The sequence below is a fragment of the Gasterosteus aculeatus genome, chromosome 13 (genome assembly GCF_964276395.1).
Source record: "Gasterosteus aculeatus chromosome 13, fGasAcu3.hap1.1, whole genome shotgun sequence".
NCBI lineage: Eukaryota > Metazoa > Chordata > Actinopteri > Perciformes > Gasterosteidae > Gasterosteus > Gasterosteus aculeatus.
In genome coordinates this window covers 23,268,916-23,281,331 of record NC_135701.1, presented here as the reverse complement: position 1 = coordinate 23,281,331, position 12,416 = coordinate 23,268,916, and the positions used below count along the sequence as shown (strand labels likewise).

The following is a 12,416-nucleotide window of genomic DNA, read 5'->3' as shown; positions in this document are numbered from 1 at the left end:
ATTTATTGCCACGTATGTTCCTGATGGAGAGACACTGAGTGAAAGGTCTACCTGCTGCCTTGCTCACAGGCTCTGCAGGAGACCAAACTGTCCTTCCTGCTCGCTTCCTGTCCTCAGGAAGAGCTAAGAATAAAGCTGTCAATCAGTCGGTCCGCCGGGACTCAAACCGACGCCCGGAGGAGTAATTATAGTCTTCACCAAAAGGAGGTCTTTGAAACGTCTGCCTCATCCAATCAGACGACAAGAGGAGCTCTCAATCATCAACAGGAAGTAAAGGAGACATTTAAAGATGAAGGAGGAGGTGACAGCAACTCTTCTACAGGAGAGACCGACAGGTGAGACGAGGACTTCAGCGTGTCTGTGACAATCATTTACAAAAAGAAAATGATTCCATAAACGATAACAACAACAATATCTTCCTAAGTTATTGTTACATCTCTTAGAATGATGAATCCTAATCCTGTGCTGGTCTCACCTAAGAACAAATCAGAAGAAAACGTTGGTGGAATCCACGTGAAAACTGAGTCAGTGGCGATCGAGCACTGATTTGGTAGAAAGAGCTTTTGGCAGCAGAGACAGAAGCAGAAGAAGAGGAGAGAAGAGATTGAAACTCCAGCAGGTCGTTTATATTTACTCCGTCTCCTCTCCGATGCACGCATGGCGGCTGTCATGGCACCGGATCACACCGACACGGAGCGTAAGAGGACAGTTGAACAGTTTAATAGTATATATATATGTGTATATATATTATATATATATATTATATCCACTTTTTTGTTAAGTTGGAGAATAATACGGTGGCCCTGAAGTTCAAATCACAGCGACATTAACTTCTTACGGAAAGGGGAGGGCCTTATAGCACGCGGACCCTTCTGATTGGACAGACGGTACCGCTCTCATCTGTCTGCAGTATTGAGACGATGTCATCGTCCTGCCTGGGATGCAAAGCCTCGATTGGTCGAGTCGTATCACGTGGGACGGTTTAACTCTTCTCCTCCTCTCCTGATATATGTCAATCAACCAATGTCTATAAATAACTTAAATGTAACAATAACGACCAAAATCATTCGTGTCAAATGAGTCCTTTAATATTTAGAAATGAGCAGGTGAGTCCACCTGTCAGTCACATGTCAGCCACCTGTCAGTCATCTGTCAGTTACATGTCAGTCACCTGTCAGTTACATGTCAGCCACATGTCAGTCACATGTCAGCCACATGTCAGCCACCTGTCAGTCACATGTCAGCCACCTGTCAGTCATCTGTCAGTTACATGTCAGCCACCTGTCAGTCACATGTCAGCCACCTGTCAGTCATCTGTCAGTTACATGTCAGTCACCTGTCAGCCACATGTCAGCCACATGTCAGCCACATGTCAGTCACATGTCAGCCACATGTCAGCCACATGTCAGTCACATGTCAGCCACATGTCAGTCACATGTCAGTTACATGTCAGCCACATGTCAGTTACATGTCAGCCACATGTCAGTCACATGTCAGCCACATGTCAGTCACATGTCAGCCACATGTCAGTCACATGTCAGTCACATGTCAGCCACATGTCAGTCACATGTCAGTTACATGTCAGCCACATGTCAGTTACATGTCAGCCACCTGTCAGTTACATGTCAGTCACATGTCAGTTACATGTCAGTCACATGTCAGTTACATGTCAGCCACCTGTCAGTTACATGTCAGTCACATGTCAGTTACATGTCAGTCACATGTCAGTTACATGTCAGTCACATGTCAGTCACATGTCAGCCACATGTCAGCCACATGTCAGCCTGCTCTCCAGAAGCTCAAACACAGAGTGAGGATCCTTATCAGCATCTATAGCACCTGCATGTGGATACACACACTGCACACACACACACACACACACACACACACACACACACACACACACACACACACACACACACACACACACACACACAGTCACACAGTCACAATGACCTTCAATGTGATGATGATGATGATGTATGTGTGCAGTGTGTGTACCTGTAGAGCAGCAGTGTGTGTCCTGTAGTGTTTCAGTCGTTGTGTTACAGACTGACTTTGGTCCTCTGGTCTGATCTTCAGCCTCTTCTGGACCTCAGAGCTCTGAGCCGGTCTGACGACAGTATGGAACCTGGAGGGTGAAGCATATATACATGCACATATATATATATATATATGTGCATGTATATATGCACATATATATGTGTATATATACACACATATATATGCGCATGTATATGTGTGTATATATACACACATACTGATATACCTAAACACACACACATGTACGGAGATACATATGTGTGTGATGTGTGATGATAACAATCCGTGGTGGTTTACTTGCAGCATGTGTGGGAGGAGCAGAGCTGCTCGTGTTTATATACAACTTAGAATTCCAGTAGGATGTGCTGTGACGTCATCTCTGTGATGTCATCTTCTCTCACTGGGGGAACTGGTTCTGACCTTTCTCCAGTCACTGGGTCTGTGGCTCTTTGAGTGATTCTCTCCAGACAAACGTCATCAGTCGCCTCCAGGAAGAAAACTCTGAGGTCACAGAAGTTATTACACACAGGTCACGATGTCACTACACAGAGACGTCATCTGACCTCTAACAGCTACTTTCTTCCTTCGCTCTGTCACTGCGTCCCTCTCCTCCTCCTCACAGATCACATCTACATCTTCACTAGAAACTGTGACTCCACTTCATGTGTCCGACCAGCATCTCTTCCTCGCTGTAACTAACTGTGTACCTGTTCTCCTCCTTTCTCCTCCCTCTCTCCTCCTCTCTCCTCCTCTCTCTCCTCCCTCTCTCCTCCCTCTCTCCTCCTCTGTTCTATCAGCTCTCCCTTCTACTGACTCCTTCTCCCTCATCTGACGCTGCTGCAGAGACTCTCCTCTCAACTCTGTCCTCCTCTCTGGACTCTCTGTCCTCCTCTTCCACAATCTATCGCTCCTGACCTCCAGGACTCTGTGGTCCTGAAGACATCAGGACCACAGAGAGCCTTCACATCTTCAGACTAAAGACACACCTCTTCAGACTCTACCTCCACTAACACACTAACTAACTGCAGCACTTACATTGGACTTATAATGGTTCTTATCTACAGCGAGTTGTACATCCGCTTATTTGAGGAAATCACACTTTCTTGTTTCTTGTTCTTCTGAGTTTGTTTCCTTATGGTTGAAATGTTCTTATTGTAAGTCGCTTTGGATAAAAGCGTCAGATAAATGACATGTGATGTGATGTAAGACACAGGTCACTACACAGAGGTCCTTACACACTCCTGCAGGTCTTGGCCTGCTGCAGTGGTAGTAGTACTAGTACCTGTTGGGGGGGTGGCTCTCCTGCAGGTCTTGGCCTGCTGCAGTGGTAGTAGTACTAGTACCTGTTGGGGGGGTGGCTCTCCTGCAGGCTCTGGGCCTGCTGCAGGTCACAGGGGAAGCCGTGGAGGATCCACCCTCTGTAGCCACAGTCCACTCGGCTCAGACGATCCTCCAGGACCTGAAGGACCAGGGAGTCTGGAACTGAACGAGAAGGTCCATCAATGTTTGTAGGGGTTTCTCTCTATCTCTCCACACACACACACACACACACACACACACACACACACACACACACACTGTGTGTTACCTGGCCTCTCATCATCCAGGTATGATTGGATTTCTTCTCCTAGAGCTGAACCTTCAGCTGCTATGGACCTCAGCAGCTGATCACAGCACACTGAGACGGGAGACGTGAGGTTTATCATCTATTAGCATGTGTGTGTGCGTGTTTGTGCGTGTGTGCGCGCGTACCATCCACCATCTTGTATTTCTGTGATAACAGTGCGGCCTGATGACTCTTCCCTGACCCTGGAGGCCCCAACAGGAGGATTCTAGGAGTTCTGGAGCGATGGCGAGTCCGGACGAAAGCCAGTGCTGAGACACACAAACACACACAGACACACACACAGAAACACACACACAGACACACACACAGAAACACACACACAGACACACACACAGAAACACACACACAGACACACACACAGAAACACACACACACAAACACACACACAGACACACACACACACAGTAGTAAAAACACTATGTATACTATGTGTGTGTGTGTGTCTGTCTGTGCGTGTGTGTGTGCGTGTGTGTGTGTCTGTGTGTGTGTACCTTGCTGGTAGACGTCGGCATGTGGTTGGTCGGCGTTGATAACCCTCAGAATGTGCTGATAGGCTGCACACAGACCTGTGACCTCACAGCGGTATCGCTGCTGCTCAGCCAATCGCTGCTCTTCTGTAAGACTCCGCCCCTCTGACACTGCAACAGGAGCCTCCATGATCACTACGCACGTACAGACACACACAAACAAACACACAGACAACCACACAAACAAACACAGACACACAGACACACACAAACACACACACACACACACACACACACACACACACACACATAATCTATTAAACTTGATGACTTTATCATTAGTTTGATTGGAGATTGTCGATATAAATAAAAGGCGTGTTTGCGTTGATAGGAGATCTTCAGTAAGTGAAACCTTTCATGTATTTTCTGTAACCAGGCAGCGACACACTGAGCCGTCGTGTGAGATTTGTTGGAAGCGTATTAACGTGGATGAGGTTGATGATGTCAGACTTAACGACATCATCCAGTAGACGTTTGTTCTGCAGATTCGTGGAGTCTGATCTTCTCACCAACATGTTCAGGCAGGACTCCGGCCTGCTGGAGCCTCAGCGCCTGCAGACGAGTCTGAGGGAATCCCTCCAACACCCAGCCCTGTAGCACACACACAGGTTAGATGGGGGGTGGGCAAACTACGGCCCGCGGGCCGGACCCGGTTAACGGATGAACACCTCAGATCGGTCCTGAGAATTGCCACAACAAAGCTGACACCAAACTAAGGAGGACCAACAACACTGTTCCCACTGAAATGTAATGTCATGTAAAAAAGTTCACTTTTCTTTTTAGTTATTGGCTTCTACTTATAATTTATATTGGTTGACATAAACCCTCTCTATCCATCTGCTACCGGCCGGCCCGTGCGGGTATGTGGCCCCTGAGCCAACAGGTTTGCTCACTCGGGTACGATGGTGGAGACGTGAAGTCACTAGAAACATGCTAGCTAGCTAGCTCCCAGAAGCTAACTACCTCGCTAGCTGAAAACTGCTGTCTGTGTTGTTACTTAGAGCCGTGTGCTTATGTCTGTTTTTTGCGGCAGCCTAGTTGCCACGCCCATCGTCACGCCCATCGCCACGCCCACTGCCACGCCCCCTCTGTCTCAGCTGTGGCGTTTCCCCGGCGCGGCCTCAGGTCTCCCTGGGGCGCAGCGTCGATCCCGCGTGGTACCCGGCGTACCGGTCACGCGTGGCTCCTCCTCCCGTCCCTGCACACGGTTTCCTGGGATGTCCTCCAGACGGCGAGCGTCGTTACGCCTTTATCCGCTTTGTTGAGAATATAGACGTCGCTACCAGACGCCATTGTTTGCCGCCTCGTGGCCCATGGCAGCGCCCGCTGGCGGGCTCGTGGGCTCGTGGGCTCGTGGGGGGGGAGCCGCGCTCATGTGGTTGGTTTGTGTCCTTATGGTTGAAATACACTTATTGTAAGTTGCTTTGGATAAAAGCGTCCGCTAAATGACATGTGACGTGACGTAGTTATAACTCTGTGTGTGTGTGTGTGACTCTGTCTCCTGTTTGCAAACATCAAATGATGATTTTACACCGGTGTCCAGTATTAATCTTTATCAAACAACAAGTATTAAACAATAATATACTATAATAATGAGTACGACCATCACAAGCTCGCCATCATTTTACCCAAAACCGAAGCCTGAACAATGAATAGTTTCTGAACCAGATCGTGACGCTGCTCTACCCTCTAACAGAAATCAGTGGTGTTACAAAAGTTGAATAGATCTGTTGTCTTCAAAAACCTGAATTAAAAAAATAAATAGTATTTATCAGTATTTTAAAATGTGAATGTTGGCTGTATCTGAAAGATTGAGGAAGGAGGTGGATTTGAAATAAAAACATGTAATATGTTATTTATACATTATTATATTACTGACTTATATTAATTCAAGCTGAAGAGTCATAGTAAGCGTCTCCTGAAGGAGCTGAAAGGTGCCGCGGAAGAAATAGACTCAGCTCTCCAACAATGAACATCATCAGAGCGACACACACAAAGAGGAGTATTTAATGTGACAGGATGAGGCGGGTCCTGATGGGAGCTGTCAATCATCCTCCTCTTGCTTTCACACTGACAGACTGAAGATAGAGACGTCTCACACACACAGACACACACACACAGTCCCTGGTGAGCGTGTGATGAGTTTAGCCTGCGGCCATAACCGCCATTAACAGATGAAAGTATCACACACACAATCAGACACAGAGACGCACACAAACGCACACACAGATCCCAAATGTGAAAGGCTGGAAGCTAAAAGAAGCACTGAGACACTGAGACACACACACACACACACACACACACGCACACTGTAACACACACACAGACACTATGAGACTATAAGCGCTACTTTTGGCGTACGCAGCGTCTACAACCCTTCCTAAAGGAACATTAGCACCACCTTAACGTACGCTAGATCTCCCACGTGACCGGTAGGACTTCCTAAAGGAACATTAGCACCACCTTAACGTACGCTAGATCTCCCACGTGACCGGTAGGACTTCCTAAAGGAACATTAGCACCACCTTAACGTACGCTAGATCTCCCACGTGACCGGTAGGACTTCCTAAAGGAACATTAGCACCACCTTAACGTACGCTAGATCTCCCACGTGACCAGTAGGACTTCCTAAAGGAACATTAGCACCACCTTAACGTACGCTAGATCTCCCACGTGACCAGTAGGACGTCCTAAAGGAACATTAGCACCACCTTAACGTACGCTAGATCTCCCACGTGACCGGTAGGACTTCCTAAAGGAACATTAGCACCACCTTAACGTACGCTAGATCTCCCACGTGACCGGTAGGACTTCCTAAAGGAACATTAGCACCACCTTAACGTACGCTAGATCTCCCACGTGACCAGTAGGACTTCCTAAAGGAACATTAACACCACCTTAACGTACGCTAGATCTCCCACGTGACCGGTAGGACTTCCTAAAGGAACATTAGCACCACCTTAACGTACGCTAGATCTCCCACGTGACCGGTAGCACTTCCTAAAGGAACATTAGCACCACCTTAACGTACGCTAGATCTCCCACGTGACCGGTAGGACTTCCTAAAGGAACATTAGCACCACCTTAACGTACGCTAGATCTCCCACGTGACCAGTAGGACTTCCTAAAGGAACATTAGCACCACCTTAACGTACGCTAGATCTCCCACGTGACCAGTAGGACGTCCTAAAGGAACATTAGCACCACCTTAACGTACGCTAGATCTCCCACGTGACCGGTAGGACTTCCTAAAGGAACATTAGCACCACCTTAACGTACGCTAGATCTCCCACGTGACCGGTAGGACTGCCTAAAGGAACATTAGCACCACCTTAACGTACGCTAGATCTCCCACGTGACCAGTAGGACTTCCTAAAGGAACATTAGCACCACCTTAACGTACGCTAGATCTCCCACGTGACCGGTAGGACTTCCTAAAGGAACATTAGCACCACCTTAACGTACGCTAGATCTCCCACGTGACCGGTAGCACTTCCTAAAGGAACATTAGCACCACCTTAACGTACGCTAGATCTCCCACGTGACCGGTAGGACTTCCTAAAGGAACATTAGCACCACCTTAACGTACGCTAGATCTCCCACGTGACCAGTAGGACTTCCTAAAGGAACATTAGCACCACCTTAACGTACGCTAGATCTCCCACGTTCCCACGTGACCGGTAGGACTTCCTAAAGGAACATTAGCACCACCTTAACGTACGCTAGATCTCCCACGTGACCAGTAGGACTTCCTAAAGGAACATTAGCACCACCTTAACGTACGCTAGATCTCCCACGTGACCGGTAGGACTTCCTAAAGGAACATTAGCACCACCTTAACGTACGCTAGATCTCCCACGTGACCGGTAGGACTTCCTAAAGGAACATTAGCACCACCTTAACGTACGCTAGATCTCCCACGTGACCGGTAGGACGTCCTAAAGGAACATTAGCACCACCTTAACGTACGCTAGATCTCCCACGTGACCGGTAGGACTTCCTAAAGGAACATTAGCACCACCTTAACGTACGCTAGATCTCCCACGTGACCGGTAGGACTTCCTAAAGGAACATTAGCACCACCTTAACATACGCTAGATCTCCCACGTGACCGGTAGGACTTCCTAAAGGAACATTAGCACCACCTTAACGTACGCTAGATCTCCCATGTGACCAGTAGGACTTCCTAAAGGAACATTAGCACCACCTTAACGTACGCTAGATCTCCCACGTGACCGGTAGGACTTCCTAAAGGAACATTAGCACCACCTTAACGTACGCTAGATCTCCCACGTGACCAGTAGGACTTCCTAAAGGAACATTAGCACCACCTTAACGTACGCTAGATCTCCCATGTGACCAGTAGGACTTCCTAAAGGAACATTAGCACCACCTTAACGTACGCTAGATCTCCCATGTGACCAGTAGGACTTCCTAAAGGAACATTAGCACCACCTTAACGTACGCTAGATCTCCCATGTGACCGGTAGGACTTCCTAAAGGAACATTAGCACCACCTTAACGTACGCTAGATCTCCCACGTGACCGGTAGGACTTCCTAAAGGAACATTAGCACCACCTTAACGTACGCTAGATCTCCCACGTGACCAGTAGAACTTCCTAAAGGAACATTAGCACCACCTTAACGTACGCTAGATCTCCCATGTGACCGGTAGGACGTCCTAAAGGAACATTAGCACCACCTTAACGTACGCTAGATCTCCCACGTGACCGGTAGGACTTTAACAGCTGTGATGTGACAAGTCTCTTTGATCAGCTGATTTCTGGGGAGTAGTATGACGCAGCAGTGACCAGAGCAGTACCGGTAAATGTTATTATCGGACCTCAGAGCTGTTTACAGTGGACACAGCTCAGTCCAGTCTGAATCATCACTACCTTCAGTAATAGTACATCACAGTAGTAGTATATCGCTTCATGTACTACATCATCAAACACCACCGTGTGACACCTGAGGTCAGAGCAGTACGTGGGTCGACAGTAACAGTACTTTGTTAGATTGTCTTACTCTGCTGAAGCAGTCAATCTCATTCAGTCGCTGATGAATCTGTCCGACCATCTGATCAGTAGGAAGCTCCTGAAGACACAGACACACAAATATACACTCACACACACATATACACATGTACACGGGTCCTTTAGTAAATGTGTGTCAGCTGGACGCAGAAAGATAAACGTTTAATTTGGACTAAGTATGTGTTGGCCTCCCTGAGTGTGTAAGTGTGTGTGTGTGTGTGTGTGTGTGTGTTGTTCTACCTGTGTGGTGCTCAGCTCTGATTGGTCCGGCATTAAGCTCTCTGCGGTCACATGGACGGCTCTCAGCTCAGCACTCAGCTCTTCGGCCTGAAGGACGACAACAACAACCAAAGAAGAAGAAGTGATGACAGGAGGCGTGGAGACTCGACTGCTGTCGGTGCATCACGTGTGTTGAACATTCAGGAGTTGAGCCCCGACGCAGTTATTGAAACTGTAGCAATTATTATTCTCTAAGTCAATTTCCTTTTGGGGCCTTTATCGCTTCACTCTCCACGCTCTGCCTTCATATCAGGGTGGTGAAGATGTAAACACGTAGTGCTCGAGCATTTAGAGGTGAAAGACGTCCCGGTGGCGCCCCCTAGAGTCTGTCAACGTTTAAATGTCTCTTACAATGAAACACATACGTACATTTCCATCTGCTACAGAAAACTAAATGAGACCCCAACCAAAATATTACGCCTCACTCGATCCAATCTTTCCCACAGTTGCTCTGAGTGATTGTTGGAGCAATACGATGTCATCAGAGGCTTGATGATATCATGTGGTTGGGAAGATATGGAACAATTGACTTGAGCGTCACTGTTTTATTGATTGATACGTAACTTCTATTTTCTTTTGCATCACCATGCGCTCAACGCAGCATGGAACATGTGGTGAACATGTGGTGAACATGTGGTTTTATTCTACTTTACGGGGCCAATGGCCATTTTTGCCATTTTCAGAATTTGTACTTTTACAAACTCCTCATATACAGACTTCATGGGATTAACTTCAAATGTGCACCGGATGGTCTGTAGAGAAAACGTATGACAATCGTGAACCACATGTATGACATTTTGTATGACATCACATATTTTGAAGTCTCTGTGTGATACATGGGATCAGATATATGTGGCTCATGGAACTGCACTGGACAGGTCCAACGTCAACGTCGTACTAAAACACACATCGCTACATAGAACTATGCACAATTCACACTAGATACAACTCCCATCGCTGTAGAACACGTTTCACATTCTACTTGTTGTTACAGCCGACATGCAAAGTCTGCAACTTCTGTCAGAGCAACGGGTTTTACTGGGCGTGTGTGTGTGTGTGTGTGTCTGTGTGTGTGTGTGTGTGTGTGTGTGTGTGTGTGTGTGTGTGTGAGGCGGAGGGAAAGGAAATGCAGATGAACGAAGACGCTGCGTGATTTTAGTGTGTAGAATGTGTGGCGCAGCGGCACAGATTAGTCTGTGTGGGAAACACTGGTATTTATTTAGTTAGATTTTAAAGCTTTAGAGTGACAAGTCTGGTTTTTTGCCCATTTTATGATTATTTTCTGAGATTCACTCAACACACTCAAGGCTTAAGACGTGACAGAATGACATTCTAGACGTGCACAAGCAGCTTCTGATGGTCACAGCGGTCTGGCAGGTGACAGGCGGCAGGCGGCAGGTGGCAGGTGGCCTCCATGCACGTGCTGTCCAAGCTGCTTGCAACGTTATCATTATAGTTGCATCACACGTCATTTATCTGACGCTTTTATCCAAAGCGACTTACAATAAGAACATTTCAACCACAAGGACTCAAACTCAGAAGAACAAGAAACAAGAAAGTGTGATTTCCTCAAATAAGCCGATGTACAACTTGCTGTAGATAAGAACCATTATAAGTCCAATGTAAGTGCTACAGGTAGTGTGTTAGTGGAGGTAGAGTCTGAAGAGGTGTGTCTTTAGTCTGCAGCAGAAGACGTGAGAAGGTAGTTATTTAACACTGTGGACCAATAACTACAGTATCGGTGCTACATGATGAAGATGAGGTGACATGTCAGAATTGTTGGTGAAAGAAGCCCAAACTAACCCAACTGTATGTCACTGAAATGTCAGAACACAGACAACAACATGAAGTAGATTCTTCCTCGTTGGTGCCGCTGACACTGACACAGAAGGAATGTGGCTCCGCTTAAAACTCACCAGGTGTTCACCAACAGCTGGAGGAGCGAGGACCAGAACCTTGGGGACTGACCACACGCAGCAGGACAGACAAGTCAAATATTAATACAAGTTTACATTTCTGATACAAGTGGACAACAACCTTTTTCTCCGTAAACAGGAATGAATATTCTTCATTAAAGCGTCTTTAGCTGAGGACTAACCGGAAGTAGCGTCACAGCTCCATCTAGTGGAGACCCCGCCCCCCGACTTACTGTCCACGCGGCCCCTCTTCAGCAGCCGGATCAGGTACCGGATCGGATCCTCAGGCTGATCGATCAGCAGACTGGAGAGCATGCTCTGAGACGCACGCACGCGCACACACACACACACACACACACACACACACACACACACACACACACACGCACACACAAACACGCGCGCGCGCCCACGTAAGTCAGGTGCTCCCGCCGGCGCAGCAGCTCAGGTGTGGAGCGGTCTGTCCTACCTGCATCAGGTGAGAGACGTTGTGCTGGTCTGCGTAGACGGCCACGTTAGGAGGAACCCTCAGGGGTCTCACCGAGTCATCCATCAAGAGACCGGAACACACAGTGCTGCTTTATCTGGACGACCGTGAACACATCACGTTCAGAAACTGCAAACTGTGACACGTTACGTCAGCGAGCATCGACGTCTATGTTAACAGTATTAATACGTTTTTTACGTTAACACGGTAAAATGACGGTTAGCTTTATGTAATATGACATTACAATGTTAGGTTGTAGAAACGGAGCAAACAGACACGAATGTGAAACAGCTTCACCTGTTCAACGAGCCGGTTGCTAGCAGAGAGTTTGCTGGTTGTTAGGGAAGTTGCTGGCGTCGCCTAGCAACGGAGAGCCGGTGACGCGCGTTTATTGCTACAACAGGAAACGAGATGTAACGTTAGATTATTGTAATCAGTCATTACTGGATAGTCGTCTACAGACACAGTGGGGCTTAAATAAGTCATCAATTACTGATCAGACT

At 47.4% G+C, this 12,416-nt stretch overlaps 1 protein-coding gene across 8 annotated transcripts; it reads right to left on the bottom strand.

Annotated features, from left to right (window-relative positions):
- Positions 1-1,066: 1,066 nt before the first annotated feature.
- ak8 (adenylate kinase 8) lies at positions 1,067-12,411 on the bottom strand. Of its 8 annotated transcripts, none has more exons than XR_013451952.1 (14): positions 12,211-12,350; positions 11,896-12,010; positions 11,660-11,744; positions 11,427-11,473; positions 9,472-9,558; positions 9,224-9,292; positions 4,707-4,788; positions 4,162-4,332; positions 3,796-3,918; positions 3,632-3,721; positions 3,387-3,525; positions 2,341-2,544; positions 2,002-2,131; positions 1,067-1,858 (listed from the first exon to the last, which is right to left on the bottom strand). XR_013451952.1 is itself a non-coding variant. In XM_078086512.1 (14 exons), exons 2-14 carry the CDS (start codon positions 11,977-11,979, stop codon positions 1,769-1,771), a joined length of 1,278 nt encoding a protein of 425 aa, XP_077942638.1. In that variant the 5' UTR covers positions 11,980-12,010; positions 12,211-12,411; the 3' UTR covers positions 1,067-1,768. The 8 variants fall into 8 exon arrangements, 6 of the variants coding, with proteins under 6 accessions (XP_077942638.1, XP_077942637.1, XP_077942642.1 ...); XR_013451953.1 differs by having other exon boundaries at positions 11,896-12,049; positions 12,211-12,343; XM_078086512.1 differs by having other exon boundaries at positions 2,464-2,544; positions 12,211-12,411.
- Between the last annotated feature and the right edge of the window lie 5 nt (positions 12,412-12,416).

Bases quoted from the DNA above. Each gene is read 5' to 3' on its own strand.
- ak8 (XM_078086512.1), bottom strand. From the start codon at position 11,979: ATGGATGACTCGGTGAGACCCCTGAGGGTTCCTCCTAACGTGGCCGTC. The intron at 11,745-11,895 runs GTAGGACAGACC...CGTGCGTCTCAG, and splicing joins ACGTCTCTCACCTGATGCAG to AGCATGCTCTCCAGTCTGCT. The intron at 3,919-4,161 runs GTACACACACAC...TGTGTGTCTCAG, and splicing joins TGCCGACGTCTACCAGCAAG to CACTGGCTTTCGTCCGGACT.